Here is a 20,856-nt window from a genome sequence, read left to right as displayed (position 1 = left end):
CTGTTCAAGGCGGTGCCCTTCTCTGGCATTCCCTAACACAAGCTTGACCCGAAGTAGGCGTTCTGAAAAAGGCCGACAGGCGATGGAGGCCAACGCAGCCCTCCTCTCACCTCCTCTCTCCGTCCAGGCCGGGTGACCACGGACCCGACCCGTGGAAAGGAGGCGGCGCGGCCGGCAAGGATCAGGCCTGGAGGGGGCGGGGCCTCCCTCGCGGCCGGGCCCGGAGGGGGCGGGGCCTCCAGGACCTGGCCTCTAGCGCGCACTCTCGGAAGCGCAGCCGAACCCGCCCTCCGAATCCAGAGAGGCGTTGCTGCCACCGCCGCCACACGGCCGCCACACCGCCGCTGCCACAGTCATGCCGGTGAGTTGTTGCGCCGTCCCCGCCACGCAGACTTGCAGTCCCGGGTTGCTTCTCGGCTGCACAGCCGCTTGACCGGATGCTGATCTTGAAGGGCTCAGGTGGCGGCCGGAGCCGCTGTTGTCCCCCAGCTTACCCCACCCAGCCCCCAGCTTTTGCGACCCTTCAGAAAATGGGATCCGAAGGGAGTTTAATCTGGGAGCCAGGCTTCAAAACGTCGGAGCTGGAAGGCCTCCAGGGGCGACAAGCCCACACCTTCCCTGCGTACACGGAGAAACAGAACCAGAGCGGGGTCAGGGGGTGGGGGAGTTGGTGGCCAGCGGGAACTGAGACGCCTAGTCCCTGAGCCTTCCTCCTGGCTGCCCTGCCCGCGGAGCTGGCCTGCAGGAGGGCGGTGGAGAGGCTCTGGACAAGGGGGTGGACCCGGTTATTCCCTCACGGACGGACCGGGCAGGTTTTCAGAGGTTCATGCTTTTCTTCATTTCCCTGCCCACTCTGGCCTACTTTTCAGATCAACTCTGGGCGACACTGAATGGAGACACTTTCTCAGCCTGAACCCATACGCCCCAGACAGGTTCAGGAACCCCCTGCAAAGTCACCAGTTGCTCAGTAGCAGAGTCTGGGAAGTCAGTCTTAGCCTGCCTTTGCAGATCACTCAGTCTTATCACATATATTGTTGCTCGTGGCCTCGTTTTTTATATAAAGAATTGAGGCCTTTGGCAGATAAAAATATAAAAAGCCCAGTAACTTATTCCAGGTCGTGTTGAAGTTGGCAGAGCCGGGATTCAGCTCCTTATCCTTAGGCTCCCCATCTCTCCAGGCCTGACCACATGGGAGGTGCCAGGCAAAAGCAGTCACACCGGCTTGGGAAGATGCTCTGATCTCAGTTGCATCTTGGTTAGGGTCATGTGGTGTTTAGCATTTTCTTCAGGTGCCTAATTCTTGGCTCTGGGCCAGGTGGATACCCAGAGGTACCCCACAGTTGCCATGTGTCTTTGCATCCTGTCTTTAGGGAGCTGGCAGGTAAGCCTGAGGCCCCCTGGGCAGAGCCACTAACATCTCAGGTGTCATTTCCCGTGGGTCTTGCCAGGTGCATTGAGACAAATCCTCCAACAACAAAGTATGGATAAGGAATCTGATAGAATCAGCCCTACCAATTGAGCAAGTCAGCCTGTGGCAATGGTAGAAGACAGTGTTAATTGCCCTGGGGCTTGGGGAGTGAAGGCCACCAGGATTTTTTGTGGAGGGTGGCAATGAGGAAAAGGCTAGCTTGATCATCACTGTATTCTGTATCTTCTGGGGATTTTGACAAAAGACCCTCTGGAGCAGATGATGGGAATGAGGAGGGCACTTGGCACCATGTACCACAAGATAACAGCTGAAGGAAGGAGAGTGTTAGTCAAGGGACTTCCTCAAAACTGGAAAGGGAAGAAAAAAATATGTATATATACACATACTGGAAGGGGAAGAGTGTGTTACCTGAGAGTTTTCTCAGACAAATGCCCGAGAGTACAGGGTTTGGAATCCCAGAAACCTCTGAAAATCTGTGCCCCAGCTTGCCAACTGGGTGACCTCAGACAAGTTACTTTATCTCACTGCCTTGATTTCCTCATCTGTAAGATAGGGACAAAAACTTTGACCTCACAGGACTGTTGTTAGCATTAACTGGAAAAATGCCAGTAAAATATGTCACCCAGCCACTGATATATCTAGTCCCCAAGAAATGGTAGCTCCTGTGTAGACCTAAGACAAGTGGGCTAGAACTATAGGCAGATGAGGCCGGGCATGGTGGCTCAAGCCTGTAATCCCAGCACTTTGGGAGGCCCAGGCGGGCAGATCACTTTAATGCAGGAGCTTGAGACCAACTTTGGCAACATGACGAAACCCTGTCTCTACAAAAAATACAAAAAATTAGCCAGACGTGGTGGCCCGTGCCTATAGTCCCAGCTACTTGGGATGCTGAGGTGGGAGGATTGCTGGGGCCTGGGAGGTTGAGGCTGCAGTGAGCCGTCATCGTGCCACTGCATTCCAGCCTGGGTGACAGAGTGAAAGTGAAACCCTGTCTCAAAAGAAAAAAAAAAAGGAAAAGGAAGGAAGGAAGGAGAGAGAAAGAGAAAGAAAAGAAAGGAGAAGAGAAAATTATAGGCAGGCAGCTTTCAATCTCATTTTAACAAGATCTCAGTGGTTAAGCATTGAGGTTTTAGAGACTATGTTCAATTCAGGCCCTACTCAGCCGAGTCACCGTGAGTGTGTGAACTAACCCCTAAATCTCAGTTTCTTCATCTGTCAAGAAGGGATAATAATAGGCCGGGTGCGGTGGCTAATGCCTGTAATCCCAGCAATTTGGGAGGCTGAGGCAGGCAGATCACGAAGTCAGGACTTCGAGACCAGCCTGGCCAACATGGTGAAACCCCGTCTCTACTGAAAATACAAAAAAATTAGCCGGGCATGGTGGCGGACGCCTGTAGTCCCAGCTACTCTGGAGGCTGAGGCAGGAGAATCGCTTGAACCCGGGAGGCGGAGGTTGCAGTGAGCCGAGATCATGCCACTGCACTCCAGCCTGGGCGACACTGCAAGACTCAGTCTCAAAAAAAAAAAAAGAATCACCCCACTTACTGACTTTTAAAACCTGCTTTAAACCTACTGGCTTTTAAAATCTACCCATTTTATGAGTCTTCATAAAAGACCTCAGAGGCCATGAGGAACCAGAACTACCCAGTTACGCATCCAGTGGTAGAGCCAATCTTGAGATTCTCCTATAAAGAAGTGATTACTCTGTCCATGAAATAGATTTTCCATCACCCTCAAATTTATTTTTGCCCCTCAGAGGTGGAGGAGGAGAGCACTGAACTGTAATGTTTATACCCAGAAGCTGGTTTCTGGCTTCTGACCTTTATACTGTGGGGGATGGCACCTACTCTCTGTAATCAGCAACAGAAAGTTTCAGGTATCTGTTGACTTTAGTTCCTTGGGCAGCAAAAAACTGTGCTCCCTAAAAATGTGTTTCTAGTTTCAGAGCTTCTGCTGAGAGTCAGGGTTATGAGGGCTGGCGGTGTACTTTGCTTTTCCAGAACCAGCAAGATTTCCCTGGAGCGAAGAAAGCCTAGGTTCATATTCCATACTCAGTAGTTATTTGCCACATGACTGCAGGCTACCTAGTGAACTCTTGGGAACTTCACTTTCCTCCTGAGTGAAATAAGATAAATAGCTCTCTTTCCAGGCTTAGTGAGGACTAACTTAGATACTGCGTAAAGAGAATTTGACATGTAATAGACAATCAGTAGATTTAGCTCTCATGTTGATCTTGCAAACCCTTCAAAGCTTTGGCTCAGTATATAAGTACAACCATTGATGAACTGATTTTCTGCTGGTTATCCTAGAGCAAGACTCAGCAAACTTTTTTTTTACAAGGCCCTGATAGTAAACATTTTAGTCTTCACAAACCACAGGATCTCTGGTACAACTACTCAACTCTGCCATTCTAGTGCAAAAGTAAACAAATGAGTTTGGCTATGGTTTTTTGTTTTTGTGTTTCTTTTTTTTTTTTTGAGACAGAGTCTCGCTCTCTCGCCAGGCTGGAGTGCAATGGCATGGTCTTGGCTCACTGCAACCTCTGCCTCCTGGGTCAAGCGATTCTCCTGCCTCAGCCTCTTGAGTAGCTAGGACTACAGGCGCATGCCATCACTACCAGCTAATTTTTGTATTTTTAGTAGAGACGGGGTTTCACCATGTTGGCCAGAATGGTCTCGATCTCTTGACCTCATGATCCTCCTGCCTCGGCCTCCCAAAAGTGCTGGGATTACAGGCATGAGCCACCACACCTGGCCCGATTTTGGCTATGTTTTAACAAAACTTTGTAAAACAGGTAGCTTGTAGTGTGCCAATCCATGTTCCAGAGCATCATCATTTTTTTTCCAAAACAATTTTTTTCTTTTAAATTAAATGGAGCCATGATCTCACTGTATTGCCCAGGCTAGTCTCAAACTCCTGGGTTCAAGTGATCCTCCCGTTTCAGCTTCCCAAAGTGTTGGGATTACAGGTGCGAGCCACTGCACCCAGCCTTTTAAAAAATTATTTATTTATTTATTTATTTTTTAAACAGTCCTGCTCTGTTGCCCAGGCTGGAGTGCAGTGGCACGATCTCGGCTCACTGCAACCTCCACCTTCTGGGTTCAAGCGATTTTCCTGCCTCAGCCTCCTAAGTAGCTGGGATTACAGGCACCTGCCACCATGCCTGGCTAATTTTTTTTCTATTTTTAGTAGAGAAACAGGTTTTGCCATGTTGGCCAGACTGGTCTCGGACTCCTGACCTCAGGTGATCCGCCTGCCTCAGCCTCCCAAAGTGTTGAGATTATAGGCATGAGCCACATTGCCCAGCCTAAAAAAATTTTTTAATAGAGGAGAGCATCATCTCAGACTGTAATGTGGGGAGGAATGACTTGGGTGTCGTGTTAAAATGAGGATTCTGATTCCAGACTTCTGGGAAGGGACCTGAGATTCTGCATTTCTGACAGGCTCTCAGGTGATGCTCATATTATTGGGCTGAGGACCACATTTTAAAGACAAGATTTTGTAATACCTACTACAAATCCTTCTTTCCAGAATTTGTTATTGTTGCTGTCTGTGAATAGTCATGAAACAAGATGAAAAAATCAGAGATGTTTAGAAGAAAGGAAAGACTGACCATTTTCTTTAAGGCAGATTTTGCAGATTTGGCCTTAATAAAAGGAGTGGTTTACTAGTCACAAAGGTCAAACAGTCTACACTGGAAAATCGAGCTGCTTAACTCTTGGTCTTGGTTTCCTCTGTAGAGCACAGTGACAATCCAGACTCAGCGGTGTTTAGAGACTTGGAAAGAGTTTGAGAAGACCCTTAGCCACTTTATTTTCAGGTTTGTAGTTTTGCCTCCCGGTCTCTCCCCAGTAGGTTAAACATGGGGAGTGGCAGGGCCCGCTCCACATCCACAGAGTCAGTTGAGGCAGGTGTCTGGGAGCTGCACTTTCCACAAGGTCCCCAGATTCTTCCTGTGCACACTGAAGTTGAAAAAAATTGAGTTAGCTAATATCCTTTTGGTATAGATTAGGGAACTGGAGCCCTTCTGGAGCAGAGATTTTGCCTGTGGTTTTCTAGCAAGATATATCACTACACCCAGGATTCCAGTTGAGGTAATAGACTTGAAATATTTTGAAGTTCTCCGTGAAAAATGTAGCCATTGATTTTCGAAGGGAAACAGGAGAGACAAATGGAAGAAATTAATAATCCAATAGCTAACCTTTTACCCAATGGAACCTAGCACTAGGCTCTAATTTCCTTAATGTATTAGTTATCTATTGCGCCTTAGTAATTATCCCAAAACTTTGTAGTGTAAAACAACAAATATATTTATAGTAACTCACACAGTTTCTGAGAGTCAGGAATTTGGGAACAGCTTGGCCTAGTGGCTCCAGCTCAGAGGCTCTCATAAAGTTGCAGTGAGATGTTGGCTGGAGCTGCATTCATCTGAAGGCTCGACTGGAGCTGAAGAATCCACTTCCAAGATGGCTCACTCACGTGCTTGTTAGCTCGAGGGTTCAGTCTCTCACTTTGTGGACCTCTCCTTATGGTTGCTTGAATATCTTTGTAATTTAGTAGCTGACTTCCTCTAGTGCAAGTGACCCCAGAAATGGAGCAAGACAGAAGTCACAGTGTCTTTTATGACATTGTGATAGCTTCAGAAGCCACATAACCTCACTTCAAGCCATATTCTATAAGACACACAGACCAACCTGAAACATTTGGAATGGGATTACTCAAGGGCATAAATACCAGAGGCAGAGATCATTGAGGTCATCTTGGATGCTGGCTACCGCACTTAAAATCCTGTGTTCATCCCATTCACAAATCTAGAGAGGGACTCTTACCCTCAATTTTCAGATGTGGAAACTAAGGCACAGAGAAGTAACTTATTGATGATCATGCAACTAGTAGTGCCAGAACTGGTATCTGAAGCTATATTTATCTGATTTCAGATGGTCTCATTTCCAGAGATTTTAAAATAAACTATTGGTATAAGTAATCCTTATGTGAAAGCAAAGCAAAAGACCCAGAAGTTCAAACCAGCCGTATCAATTATCCATTAACTCAAAAATATGTTTTAAGCACCTACTCTGTCCAGGCACTATTCCAAGTATTAGGAATCCAGTAGTGAACTGAACAAAACCTCTTGTCTTCTGGGAGCTTACCTTCAGACCGTTGATCTGTTAGATATCCTAGAGACTGTAGAATGTAGAGCTTACATGAAGACTAGGAGCCGGGGATCCCTTCCTGCCTGGCCTCCAACCCACTGGGGAATCCAGGCAATCCTTTCTCTTCCCTGGACCCAGATGCTGCCTCTGAGAATGCAGCCGTTGGATGAAAGCAGAATCACCTGGGATAATGAGTAGACATAACAGATTCCCCAGCCCAGACCTGCTGACCAGAACCTATAGTTTTTGCAAGCTGCAGGTGACTTCTAGTGCAGAAAATAATTTTCTGGTTCATAAGTGGGCCCACCAGATCAGCATTGCTCAGAGTATGGGGGCCCATCCCTGTCAGATTTATTGGTGGCCCTGAGACAAAGCTCATAGCTCAAGAATCAGTGTTTTGAAGGTGGGACTGGGAAAAAGCATGTTAAACTAGATCTCCAGGTGATTCTATTCACTGTGTGCCAGACACTGCTAAAGGATTTATAGGGATGATTCCATTGAATACAACCTGTGAGGCAGAAACTCTTAGCTACTCTATAGTTGAAGAGACAGGCTCAGAAACAGGCTCCTGATGAGTCTGATGCCAACCAGGTCCTGCCCAGTCTCTCTGCCTTCTGTCTTGACCCTGAATGGGCCTGTCTGCTGGCACTGTGTGGGGGTCACTCTACAGGGCTCGGGTCATGGTCCCCCTTTGTTTGTTTCAGAAGCACGAGTTCTCCGTGGACATGACCTGTGGAGGCTGTGCTGAAGCTGTCTCTCGGGTCCTCAATAAGCTTGGAGGTGAGTGAGTGGCCCTGAGTTGGGTGCACTTATGCCATGTTCAGATGCATGCAGATGTTGCAGGAGAGATTTAGGGTTAAGCTGATCATAACAGTAAAACTAAAATATATTGAGTACTTAGCACGTGCCAACTACTCTTGTTATTTTCTTAGTGGCTTATGTGGATCACATCATTTAATCCTCACCACGGCCATTTCAGATAGTTGTTTTGACTAGCTCCATGTTAAACAGGAGACAGCTGAAGTTCAGAGACATTAACTAACTTATCTGGGATCACATGGTCAGTAAATGGCACAGCTGGTAGCCAAATTAACTAGTACTGCCAGGAGTAGCTCTGGAGCCATGGCAGTACTAGTTAATATGTTGGTCATCTCCAGTGTGTACTGCATGACACATCTGTGTGTCATTTTCTATTGAATTTTTTTTTTTTTTTGAGACAGTTTCGCTCTTCTTGCTCAGCCTGGAGTGCAATAGTGCAATCTCGGCTTGTCGCAACCTCCGCCTCCCAGGTTCAAGCAATTCTCTTGCCTTAGCCTTCCAAGTAGCTGGGATTACAGGCATGCACCACCACGCCCGGTTCATTTTGTATTTTTAGTACAGACAGGGTTTCTCCATGTTGGTCAGGCTGGTCTCGAACCCCTGACCTCAGGTGATCTGCCCGCCTTGGCCTCCCAAAGTGCTGGGATTATAGGCGCGAGCCACCCTACCCAGCCTCTATTAAGATTTTTTAAATGAGGCTGGGCACGGTAGCTCACACCTGTGATCCCAGCATTTTGGAAGGCTGAGGCGGGCAGATTGCCTGAGCTCAGGAGTTCCCGAGACCAGCCTGGGCAACATGGTAAAACGCCATCTCTACAAAAAATACCAAAAAAATTAGCCAGGCATGGTGTTACATGCCTGTACTCCCAGCTAATTTGTGGGGGCTGAGGTGGGAAGATCGCCTGAGCCCGGGAGGTTGAGGCTGCAGTGAGCCTAGATCGTGCCACTGCACTGCAGTGGGGGCAACAGAGCAAGACCCTGTCTCCAAAAAAAAAAAAAAAAGAGAAAGAAAAAAAGGAAAGATTTTTAAAAAGGTAACAATTTTTAAAATTTTATCTTTTTCTGTTTCTTCAAAAAAATTTTTTTAAATTAATTTTAAATCACTCACATGCAGATTTTTTTTTTTTTTTTTTTTTTTTTTTTTTTTTTTTTTTTTTTTGAGATGAAGTCTCACTCTGTTTGTTGCCCAGGCTGGAGTACAGTGGCATGATCTCAGTTCGTTGCAGCCTCTGCCTCCTGGGTTCAGGCAATTTCCAGTGAATTTTTGTACTTTTCATAGATACGGGGTTTCACCATGTTGGCCAGGCTGGTCGAACTCTTGACCTCAAGTAATCCACCCGCTTTGGTCTCACAAAGTGCTAGGGTTACAGGCATGAGCCACCGCACCTGGCCACATGCAGATATTCTTAAAGCACCTCTTTTGAACAATCAGCCTCATCCAGCCTTGTCATTTCACAGCTCGGGAAACTGAGGCCCAGAGAGGCCTGGGATCTAGTCCTGGGACTGAGTGAGGTAATAACTGAGTTGTGATCAGAGTTTTGGCAATGCCAGTGCTCAGTCAGCCTTCTAAGATTTTTTCTTTTCTTTTTCTTCCACATGAACTATCACACAATCTTCTAAAATTTTCTTTTTTAAAACCCTAAATAATAATGACATTAAGTTTTCAAATGGCTTCCACATGGATGTGATCTCATTAGCAGTCCTCTGAGCTGTACTTTCCATCTTTGGAATGGGAACGTTGATGCCAGTGTCCAGGAGGTTAAGTGACTTGCCCATGGTCCCGCAGCAAGTCAGTGGCTGGCCTCTAGCCCTGTAAACTGGGATCTTAATCTGAAAGAAACTGAAACAGTGGAAAGAACCTAGCTGCTGAGTTGTCTTGTGACTATGGTCCCTTCTTTCTTGGGCCTGGGTTTCCCCAGCTGTGTTATGGGAATGTGTATCTTGTATGTCTGTATCAGCTTTTGCTGTTGATGCTTTTTTTTTTTTTTTTTTTTGGAGATGGAGTTTTGCTCTTTCGCCCAGGCTAGAGTGAAGTGGCATGATCTCTGCTCACTGCAACCTGCTTCACTCCACTCTGCCCTGGGTTCAAGTGATTCTCCTGCCTCAGCCTCCCGAGTAACTGGGATTATAGGTGCCCGCCACCATGTCTGGCTAATTTTTTATTTATTTATTTATTTATTTTCTGAGACAGAGTTTCACTCTTGTTGCCCAGGCTAGAGTGCAATGGCGTGATCTCAGCCCACTGCAACCTCCATCTCCCGGGTTCAAGCGATTCTCCTGCCTCAGCCTCCTGAGTAGCTGGGATTACAGGCGTGGGCCACCATGCCCAGCTAATTTTGTATTTTTAGTAGAGACGGGGTTTCTCCATCTTGGCCAGGCTGGTCTCAAACTCCTGACCTTAGGTGACCCATCCACCTTGGTCCCGCAAAGTGCTGGGATTACAGGTGTGAGCCACTGCGCCCAGCCTGTTGATGCTTTAAAAATGAAACTGCACCGGAGCTCCTCAAATACAAAGCAGCAGACTGTGGATGAAGTGGGGACGGGCCTAATTTCGTTTGACAGCTCAAGGATACCTACCCATCCCAGGAACTTCATCCAGGCTGGAGTGCAGTGGCGCGATCTTGGCTCACTACAGCCTCAACTTCCCAGGCTCAAGCCATCCTCCCACCTCAGCCTCCTGAGTAGCTGGGACTACAGGACCACACCCGGCTATTTTTTTGTTTTTGTTTTTTGTAGAGACAGGGTCTTGCTTTGTTATGCAGGCTGGGAAACCATGTTTTGTTTGTTTGTTTGTTTGTTTTGAGAGGGAGTCTCGCTCTGTCTCCCAGGCTGGAGTGCAGTGGCGTGATCTTGGCTCACTACAACCTCTGCTTCCCAGGTTCAAGTGATTCTCCCGCCCCAGCCTCCTGAGAAGCTGGGATTACAGGCACATGCCACCACACTGAGCTAATTTTTGTATTTTTAGTAGAGATGGGGTTTCACCACGTTAGCCAGGCTGGTCTTGAACTCCTGACCTCAAGTGATCCACTTGCCTCGGCCTCCCAAAGTGCTGGGATTACAGGCATGAGCCACCACGCCTGGCCAACCATATGATTTTTAAGGCCCCTTGCTGGAAGATCTGCCTTTGAGCTTCGGCAGGTTTCTCCCCATCTTTTCCTACTGTCCCTACTTGGGTGGCCTCTTGAGAAGGGTCAGGAGGGTTTTTTGAGTTGCTTATGGCCCTAAAAGAACAGTGGTAGGGCTGAGGAATCACAGACTAATGGCATCCTTGAGCTAGAAAGGCCACAGGAGCTGGCCAGCCCTGACTCCTTCATGTACAGATGAGGTAGCTGAGGCCTGTGAGAAGCAGGACCCTCCTCCCACCAACTCCCTGTCCGTGGTCACCCAGCAAGTCAATGGTGAGGCCAGGCCTAGAACCTATCAAGAGTTTTCCTTTCTTTTTGCACTCTTTTGTCAGAGTAAAACTCTGGGTCCTCCCATGTGCTGCTGGGGAGCTGTAAATTGCATAGCCATTTAGGAGGGCGATTTTGCAATCTGTATTAAACATTCAAAATGTGCCAAATATCTGTTGCCCCACAATTTCCATTCTGTGAATTCATGGTATAACAATATTTTTATAAGTGTTCTAAGACAAGTTCAAATATGTTTACTGTAACATTCTGATAGTGGTGAAAAATTAGAAGCATCCTCAATGACCTTTAACAGTGGATTAATTAAGTGGATGTGTGGTATGTCCACACTGTGGAAGATTGTATGTAGCTTTTAAAAAAAGAATAGGGCCAGGCACTGTGGCTCACGCCTATAGTCCCAACGCTTTGGGAGGCCGAGGCAGGTGGATCACCTGAGGTCAGGAATTCAAGACCAAGCTGGCCAACATGGCGAAACCCCATCTCTACTAAAAATACAAAAATTAGCTCAGTGTGATGGCTCATGCCTGTAGTCCCAGCTACTCGGGAGGCTGAGGCAGAAGAATCGCTTGAACCCGGGAGGCAGAGGCTGCAGTGAGCTGAGATCGTGCCACTGCACTCCAGCCTGGGCAAACAGAGCGAGACTCTGTGTCAAAAAAAAAAAAAAAAAAAAAAGAATGGGCCGGGTGCAGTGGCTCATACCTGTAGTCCCAGCACTTTGGGAAGCCAAGGCGGTTGGATCGCTTGAGCCCAGAAGTTCAAGACCATCCTGGGCAATATGCAAAATCCTGTCTCTACATAAAATACAAAACTTAACCAGGCATAGTGGCATGTGCCTGTAGTCACAACAACTTGGGAGGCTGAGACGGGAGGATCACCTGAGCCCGGGTATTCAAGAATACAGTGATTTGTGATTGTGCCACTGCACTCCAGCCTGTATAACACAGTGAGACCCTGTCTCTAAATAAATAAATTTAAAAAAATGAATAAATAAAGAGAAAAAATATTAGCAAGACCTGTTTATATAGTGTGATGCGATTTGGAGGAATTATTTTTCATTTGTCTATCTGGGACAAAGTCTAGATAGAAGCCAGACTGTTGACAGTGATCTCTAGGGGTAGGATCAGTAGGGGGCCTTACTGCTTCTGCTTTTATTTAGAAATGTTGGCTTTTTTTTTTAAAAAAAAAAGTGTCTATATTACTTTTGCAATTAAAAAAAAAAAAGGTGGCTGGGCATGGTGGCTCATGCCTATAATCCCAGCACTTTGGGAGGCCAAGGCAGGCAGATCACTTGAGATTAGGAGTTTGAGACCAGCCTGGGCAACATGACAAAACCCTGTCTCTACTAAAAATACAAAAATTAACCAGGTGTGGAGGCATACGCCCGTAATCCCTGCTGCTCGGGAGGCTGAGGCATGAGAATCACTTGAACCCAGGAGGTGGAGGTTGCAGTGAGCTGAGATCATGCCACTGCACTCCAGCCTGGGCAACAGAGTGAGTCTCTGTCTCAGAAAGCCCTAGTATAGAACAGAGATCAGCACATGGGCTAAATCCTGCTCACAGCCTGTTTTTGTATGTTCAGGAATAGAGTTATAAAAAAATACACAGAATATACAACAGAGTCTGTATGTGGCCCACAATGCCTAAAATATTTACTTTCTGGCCTGTTACAGAAGAAGTTTGCCAATCCCTGCTCTAGAGGAAAGGGCAAGGGTGGTTGTGAGTAGTAATTTAGAGTCTGAACTCTTTCTTGCTGTAACTGGGAGGGTCTGTGCTTCCTCTCCCCATACCCCATTTCCTCTTCCTGTAGGAGTTAAGTATGACATTGACCTGCCCAACAAGAAGGTCTGCATTGAATCTGAGCACAGCATGGACACTCTGCTTGCAACCCTGAAGAAAACAGGAAAGACTGTTTCCTACCTTGGCCTCAAGTAGCAGGGGCCTGGTCCCCACAGCCCACAGGATGGACCAAAGGGGGCAGGTGGGTAAGGCCCCAGCACTTGCTGAGCAAACCTACAGCTCACACCTCTCATCAGAGCGAACACCTTGGCCTTTGAGAGCTTGAGTGGAGCGGGAGAGCCCTCTGGGTTCTTTTCAATCCACTGTCCACCTTTGGCGTGGTTACAAATATTTTATTATTGTCTAATGCAAATCACAAGTTCAGGGAATTCTTACAGCCCCTGTGAGTGGACAGAGCACTGTGTAATGTCTCCCAGAGTCCTCTTTCGGACTTGAGGGTTGCAGTTCATGGTTAGCAGGGTTTAAGTTTACAGTATATGACCCTAAGCAGTGCACCTTTGACTTCTTTATTTGTTCATTTGTTTGAGACAGTGTTTCACTATATGGCCCAGGCTGGAGGGTAGTAACTCTTCATAGGTGTGATCATAGTGCACTATAGCCTTCAACTGCTGGGCTCAAGTGATCCTCCTGCCTCAGCCTTCTAAGTAACTGGAACTATAGGCACATATCACCACACATGGCTCTGGCTTTGATAAACTGACTGTCTCATCAGAGTTGACACTTATGCCTTGGGCCTTGTTCTCCTGTGCCCTGACCAAGTGAGTTAATTCAGACTGTGCCGCTCTCTCTACTTGAAACTGTTGTCAGCTTCCTGAGCATGCCCTTTGTCCAGACTGGTACAAAAACAATAGCATGTTTGAGCTAGATGTTCCCTTCACTTTTATGTAATCCAGTGATGCAGTAAGGGGCACTGTGCCAGCACTCTTCGCTCTGGAACCAGGCAGACCTTACTCATTGATCCAGCCACAGTCTCAGCAGGGCACTCCTGGCTGCCACTGCCCATGTAGTGCATTTGACTCGTGAATTACAATGATCGCCACACCCCTGATGTGGTTTGGTGCCCTGACTGTGACTGAGAAAAATGAGGCCAAGCAAGGGGAAGTGATTCAACCAAAGTCCCACCCTGGTGAGTAGCAGAGGCAGGAAGAAAGTCAGATATCCTGAATCGGAGTTCTGTAACTGTTACTGGTGGCATTGTCCCTGTGAATGGGCCCACAGAGACCCCCTGGACAGAGGCTAGCCACAAATGACTGGTAGGTCCTCTTTGAGGATAGCCTCCTTCCCAAAGGCATACATTTGGAACCTGAGCCATAGCAGTGTTCTATGTATGTGGTAACATCACATGCAAGTCACAAGATGTCAGATGCATCTGTTTTCGTCATGCACTTTCCATCCATAGATAGAAGAACCCATATTCAGGAATGAACCCAGGATGAATAATGAGGAATCTAGGATTCTAATTCCAACTCTCCTCATTTCACACTGACTTTGGGGACTTTTTACATTACAGAGATTTGGTCTTCCTGTCGGTAAAATGGGGCTAAAACCTCCAACCTTCTTTCCTGCCTTGTGGGGACTGCTGTGCAATCTCTCCACATATGAAGGCTTATCCTCTAGGGAAGTAAAACATCAGCGGTTTCCAGCATGTTGATGAACAGTGTTTCTTACATCATTCCTCCACCCGTAGGGTTTTGTAGGGAGGGTGAGTGGATGGGGCTTTGGACCCTCCATAGCTCCCAAACAGTCCTGTGTCATATTGGGCTTCCTGTAAGACTGTATTTTATAAAAACGCTCTGTAACAAGAAGGAATGGAGGCAGAGAAGGAAAAAAATACTCTTCCTGAACTAGCTATATACATGGGGGAGCCCTAATGCACACATCTTGGATTAGAAACTCCAGGCCTGGGCATATGAATTTTTTTAACTAAAAAAGTAATATCTGTTGGATGTAAATCATGTGTAGCTTAATGTGTTTTTCTCATAGAAAACATGTTTTCTCATGTTATTTTATTGAGATGAAATTCACAAGACATAATAACTATTTTAACCCATTTATGCTGAATATTGCAAAGTTTTTTATGTGAAAAATCAAACCTTGTTGATGACCTTGAACAGTAGGATATAAATAACTCCTGCAAGCTTAGCGTTCTGATAATGGAACACTGGGCATAAATGGGTTAAAGTCTATCATTTAGTGGCATTTGGTGTGTTCACAATGTTGTATGACCACCATCTCTCTCTAGTTTCAAAATTTTTTCATCATCTCAGAAACATACCCTATATCCATTAAGAAGTCACTCCCCACTACCCATCTCTCCATCCCCTGGCAGCCACTAATTTTCTTTCTGCTACTCTGGATTTGCCTACCCTGGACATGTCATATAAAAAGAATTACATTATATGTGACCTTTTTGTGTCTGCCTTTTTCCATGTAGCATAATGTTTTCAAGATTCATTTGAGTCATAGCATGTGTTGTAAATCATTCCTTCCTATGGCTTAATAATTTTCCTGGTACTTTTAATCTATTTTAGATTTTTTATGATAGGAAGTTTTAAACATATGTAAGTAGAGTAATAGAATGAATCTCCAAGTACCCGTCACTCAGATCCAACAATTAGTATTTATTTCACCAAGGCCTGTTATTTTTTGATAAAAGTGCTCTGTGACAAGAAGGAATGAAGGAAGAGAAGGAAAAAAACTCTTCCGGAGCTATCTATATCCATGTAGGGGAGCCCTAATGCACACATCTTGGATTAGAAACTCCACTGTCCTCATTGTTTCATCTGGGTGACAAAACACCCAGATTATTTTGAAGCAAATTCTAGACATCATGCAATCTTATCTGTACATATTTCAGTAATCATGTATTGTTTGCAAAGGCTCCTGGAAATTCAGATGCACAGTACTCAGTAAGAATCACTCAATAAGCCAGCTTTAGTCCACATGCTCAGGCAGCATGTCTTTGAAGTCTGTTTTAAGAGGCTCCTCAGTGACCGATTTGAAGCCAGGCTTGGGAACCTCAAAGATAGAGTGTTTATTGGTTTTGAAGTCACCTTGATCATCTGACTCTTGGCAGATTTATTTGCCATGATTTTGTTCATTGCCTTTCCAACATAACCTGTAATAGGATAGAGAGTGCTGTTGACTGGGTATCCTGGCAGCCCTGGAAATTCCCCAGAAGAGGGCTTTGGCAGTGATTGGCTTAGCAAGGTTAATGCGTTCCAGCCAACCTGAGTATAACAGACTTCATGGAAGCAGTGTGCAGGGCTGGACACTGGGGCTGTAGTCCTGCTCCTGCATCTGCACCCTGCGTTTTCCACCTCACCCCTGCCTTTTAGTGCAAGACTCTTAGTGCACCCCTGCGTCACCCCTGTCTCTTAGTGCATTTATTGCCTTTGCAATATCGCTATGTCCACACCAGATGGCGCCTTTGTTCCACCTAACTTTCCATCTTTCCTAGGATGCTGATCCTCCCCTTGGCTTCCAGACAGACCTGGGACTTGGCAGTCGTGCTGGGCGATGGTGTTCCTGTGGAGACCCTCAGTTGTCCTATTCCTTCCTAGCTTCCCTGCAATAAAATCAAGCTGCTTTTGTTGGAGATGTTGTTTTGCCTGGTCTTGGTGTTGCTTGCTCACATGTAGGTGGTTATGCTTACTTGGGTTGGAGTTTTGAGAGTTCCCACCTGGGAGTCAGACACCCTGTAGATTCTGATTCTTTGCTGTGTGATCTTTAGCAAATCACTTCCCCTCTCTGGGCCTCATTTTTGCCTCACCTATAAAGTGGAGGCATTGACCCAGAACAGTGATCCCCTTTCTTTTCACCAGTTTGGTAGACTCCATATTTTGAAAAACTTTTGTCAATCAAGTGAATTGCACAAAAGATTATCAAATGTTAAGGCAAGTGGAATAGTGGGAAGAGGCTGTGGAGACAAACTGCCTGGGATAGAGTTCAAGCTCCAGTACCTCCCAGCTGGGCCACTTAACCTCTCAGTGTCCACAGACAAAATGTGATGATAGCATCTACTGCAAATGGTGGTTGTGGGGATTAAATGAAATGAAACATGTAAATTAATTACAGCAGTGATTGCTGGTTAAAAATCACTCAGAAAATATTAGTGATTCATTTTTGGCTTTTTGTTTGTTTCTTTTGAGATGGGGTTTCACCCTGTCACCCAGGCTGGAGTGCAGTGGTGCAATCAGGGCTCACTGCAGCTTTGACCTCCCGGGCTCAAGTGATACTCCCACCTTAGCCTCCCACGTAGCTGGCACTACAGGCACATGTCATCATGCCCAGTTAACCTTTTTTTTTTTTTAGTTTTTTTCTAGAAATGGGGTTTTGCTATGTTGCCCAGGTTGGTCTTGAACTCCTGAGCTCAAGCAATCCTCCTGCCTCGGCCTCCCAAAGTGGCCTTGAACTCCTGCCCTCAGGTGATCCACCCGCCTCAGCCTCCCAAAGTGCTGGGATTACAGGCATGAGCCACTGCACCTGGCTGCCACTCATTTTTAAAATATTTCATTAGTCAAAAATCTGTCAAAATGGCCATTTGAATTCCAGTCAGGCTGAGTCAGGCTGAGACTAGTCAGGTTGGAATGCAGTGGCATGATCATAGCTCACTGTAACCTCTAACTTCCAGGATCAAGTAATCCTCCTGCTTCAGCCTCCTGAGTAGATCTTATATACTCTTAAAAATTATTGAGGATCTCAGCCAGGTGCAGTGGCTCACGTCTGTAATCCTAGCACTTTGGGAGGCCGAGGCAGGTGGATTACCTGAAGTCAAGAGTTTGGGACCAGCCTGGCCAACATGGTGAAACCCCATCTCTACTAAAAATACAAAAATTAGTCGGGCGTGGTGGCACATGCCTGTAATCCCATGTACTCAGGAGGCTGAGGCAGGAGAATCGCTTGAACCCGGGGGGTGGAGGTTGCAGTGAGCCAAGATTGCACCACTTCACTGCAGCCTGGGCGAAAGAGTGAAACTCCGTCTCAAAAAAAAAAAAATTAAAAAATTATTATCAAACAGTTTTGGTTATGTGGGTTATACTACATTAGAAATTAAAACAGGAATTTTTAAAACAAAAATACCCAGGCACACATCCCATTAGTCATTAGGACTAGATGAAGTCACTGCATTCATTTAGACTCTAGAAAACTTTACCGTATAATTGTTAAGGAGGAAAAGGCATCTTACAGAAGCTTTTAAATTTAACCTCATGTGCCTTCTGAAAGGCTCTTGGGGCTCACATGTTGAGAATCACCACTTTAGCCATTTATTGGGCACTTACTGGGGACCCAGGGCTGCTGGAGACTGGAATAAGACCTGGCTCTGCACTTGACCAGCTCAGACATGGAAGCAGCCACCTCATCTATCTCATGGACAGTTTCCTCATCTGCCCAATGCATAATGCCTGCACCTCGGGGAACTGAGTAGCCAGAAATAACACTTTATTTCAACTCTAAACTGGTTGCAATCATAATTTCCATCCCTTTCTATCCCATTATGAAAGTACTAAACAAATCTCAGGGCCATTTCTGCCTTCGTGGCCCCTCGGGGGTGCAGGGACTCCTTCCCAGCCCACCAGGTAAATGTGTTTCTTGACCACCAGATGGCAGTGTCTCCTGGACTTGACCATCCACAGAGACGTTTAAGACAGTTTCTTTTTAAAAAAAGTTTCTCTGGGCTCTGAGAGAACAAACTTGAGGATTTTTTCCATTTTCAATTGCCCTAGGAGGTCTGGCTGGCCCACTGGGAACGCCCAAGAGTTGAGACACTGGTTTCTCTTAGAGTGAGTGCTTCTCAGAGGGGTTCATTTCCTTTGAGTTCTCTCTACACCACCACCCCCAGCTGAAATCCAAGTTTCTAGCTGAGGCACTTGGCTCTGTTCTTCCAAGGCCACGAGGCATTAGGGAAGCTCCCACGCCTGCCATCAGCCCAGTTGGCTGTCCACGGAATGAATGAATCACACAACGGAGCTCAGGCTTCTGCAGGAGTGGGGGTGGGGAGCAGATGTGGCCACATATTTCTCTGGGGCTTCCCGTGCACTTGGCCCCAGCCCACCCTTCCAGGATTTCTCACTCCTCGCTGCAGCCAGCCAGCCCACTCCTCAGGTGCCTTGCTTTTGTTCATGCTGCCCCCTGTAAGTGGAATGATCTCCTCCACCAGCCTCCCTTGTCTCCATATGCAAATTCCTTTCCCTCCCTTACATACCACAGCCTCCATGAAATCTCTCCACAGCTGGAAGTAATTTATTTCTCCTCTTGGCCCTCAAAGCATTTATCTCGCAAACTTCAGTGTTGTGGCAAAGCTTTCTGTCCACGTATCTTTCCTGGCCTCGAGGATCAGCCCAAGTATCTGTTCCCTCTGCACACAGAGCAAGCACTTAAGGGATATTTGATAGATGAGCAATGGCTACCATTTGGGGGATGCCTATTTAATGTGTCATGCCCTTGCATTTATCTCATTCCATCCTTACCTAGACTCCATAAGATAGTGAGCTAGGACAGACCCTCACACATGGTAGATGCTCAGTAGGTGTTGGCCCAGATAATTTGACAAAGGAAGAGATTGTCTCTTCTAATCTTTCTAGCAGGTTTATATTTTTGTCAAAGATTCCTGGTTGTGAGTACAGCCTCCCCTAGGGTGTTCCCAGTAACCAGCCCTTGTTTCTGGGCTTGATGGGGTGAAGCTCCCACCAACTTTGCCTTGTTGACCTACCCACTTGCCTGGTGGCCAGAGCCTGGGCTTGTCCAGTACCCACATTACCATGACTGGAGAGAAACCGCCCTGGCCCTCAGTGCAGGATGAAGCCTAGGGGTTGTATTTGGGGGAGGCTCCCTTCCTCACAGTGATGTGAGCCACAGGGGGAGCTCTGGCCTGGCCTGGCTCCCCATCAGCGTACTGAGTGAGCTGGAGCAAATCTTTTGAATTTTGAAGTGGTGTGTGTGTGTGTGTGTGTGTGGCGTTGTTGTTGTTGTTGTTATTGTTTTTCTTTTTCTGAGACAGGGTCTCTGTTACTCAGGCTGGAATGCAGTGGCACAATCTCCATTCACTGCAACCTCCGCCTCCCAGGCTCAAGCAATCGTCCCACCTTAGCCTCCCAAGTAGCTGGGACCACAGGCACACACCACCATGCCCAACTAATTTATATATATATTTTTTTAGAGATGTGGTTTCACCATGTTGCCCAGGCTGGTCTCAAACTCATGTGCTCAAGCGATCTGCCCACCTCAGCCTCGCAAAGTGTTGGGATTACAGGCATGAGCCACCACACCCAGCTGAAGTTTTTTTTTAACTGCTTTTTTGAGGTATAATTTCGTTCAATAAACTGCACATATTTAAAGTGTAAACTTTTTTTTTGCTATCTCCTACCTAAAAAATAAAGTGTATAATTAAGATACATATATATCTAACACACACACACACACACACACACTCATGAAACCATCACCACAATCAAGATAGTGATCATATTAATCACCTAAAAAGTTTCCTGGCACCTCTTGGTATTCCCTCCCACCCTCTCCTTGCCCCCAAGTAACCACTGATCTGCTTGCTGTCACTATTGATTAGTTTGCATTTTCTAGAGTTTTATATAAATGCAATCACACAGTATGCTGTCATTTTTGTCTAGCTTTTTCATTCAGCATAATTATTTTGAAATGTTATCTTTTTATTACTGAGTAGTAAGTATTCCATTGAATGAGTATACCAGAAGGTGTGATTCATTCCTCTGTTGAAGGACATTTGTTTCCAGTTTTTTTAACTGCTCTGGTGCTATCAAGCTTTCCAAGCGCCCTACAGGGCACAAAGGGAAGTCTCAGTGAGCTGGCCTCTTCCAAACCAACACACCCAAACCCAAACCAAGGCAGCTTAACTCAATTTTATTTGTATCTTTTATTTATTTATTTATTTATTTATTTATTTATTTTTATTTTTATTTTTTTTGAGACGGAGTCTCGCTCTGTCGCCCAGGCTGGAGTGCAGTGGCGCGATCTCGGCTCACTGCAAGCTCCGCCTCCTGGGTTCACGCCATCCTCCTGCCTCAGCCTCCTGAGTAGCTGGAACTACAGGCACCCACCACCACGCCTGGCTAATTTTTTGTATTTCTAGTACAGACGGGGTTTCTCCGTGTTAGCCAGGGTGGTCTCGATCTCCTGACCTTGTGATCCACCTGCCTCGGCCTCCCGAAGTGCCGTGAGCCACCGCGCCTGGCCCTTATTTGTATCTTTTAATTTTAATTTATTTTTATTT

The 20,856-nt window shown here is 46.3% G+C and overlaps 1 protein-coding gene across 2 annotated transcripts; it reads left to right on the top strand.

Moving 5' to 3' along the window:
• The first annotated feature begins 204 nt into the window (after positions 1 to 204).
• On the top strand, positions 205 to 16,206 carry ATOX1 (antioxidant 1 copper chaperone). Of its 2 annotated transcripts, none has more exons than XM_024247655.3 (4): positions 205 to 361; positions 7,287 to 7,362; positions 12,619 to 12,789; positions 16,069 to 16,206. In XM_024247655.3, exons 1-3 carry the CDS (start codon positions 356 to 358, stop codon positions 12,741 to 12,743), a joined length of 207 nt encoding a protein of 68 aa, XP_024103423.1. In that variant the 5' UTR covers positions 205 to 355; the 3' UTR covers positions 12,744 to 12,789; positions 16,069 to 16,206. The 2 variants fall into 2 exon arrangements, with proteins under 2 accessions (XP_024103423.1, XP_054412085.1); XM_054556110.1 differs by lacking the exon at positions 205 to 361 and adding an exon at positions 6,591 to 6,841.
• Positions 16,207 to 20,856: the final 4,650 nt, after the last annotated feature.

The sequence above is a fragment of the Pongo abelii genome, chromosome 4, assembly GCF_028885655.2.
Source record: "Pongo abelii isolate AG06213 chromosome 4, NHGRI_mPonAbe1-v2.0_pri, whole genome shotgun sequence".
Classification (NCBI taxonomy): domain Eukaryota; kingdom Metazoa; phylum Chordata; class Mammalia; order Primates; family Hominidae; genus Pongo; species Pongo abelii.
Note: the sequence above shows the minus strand (reverse complement) of the source record. Positions and strands in the feature narration are given on the sequence as shown.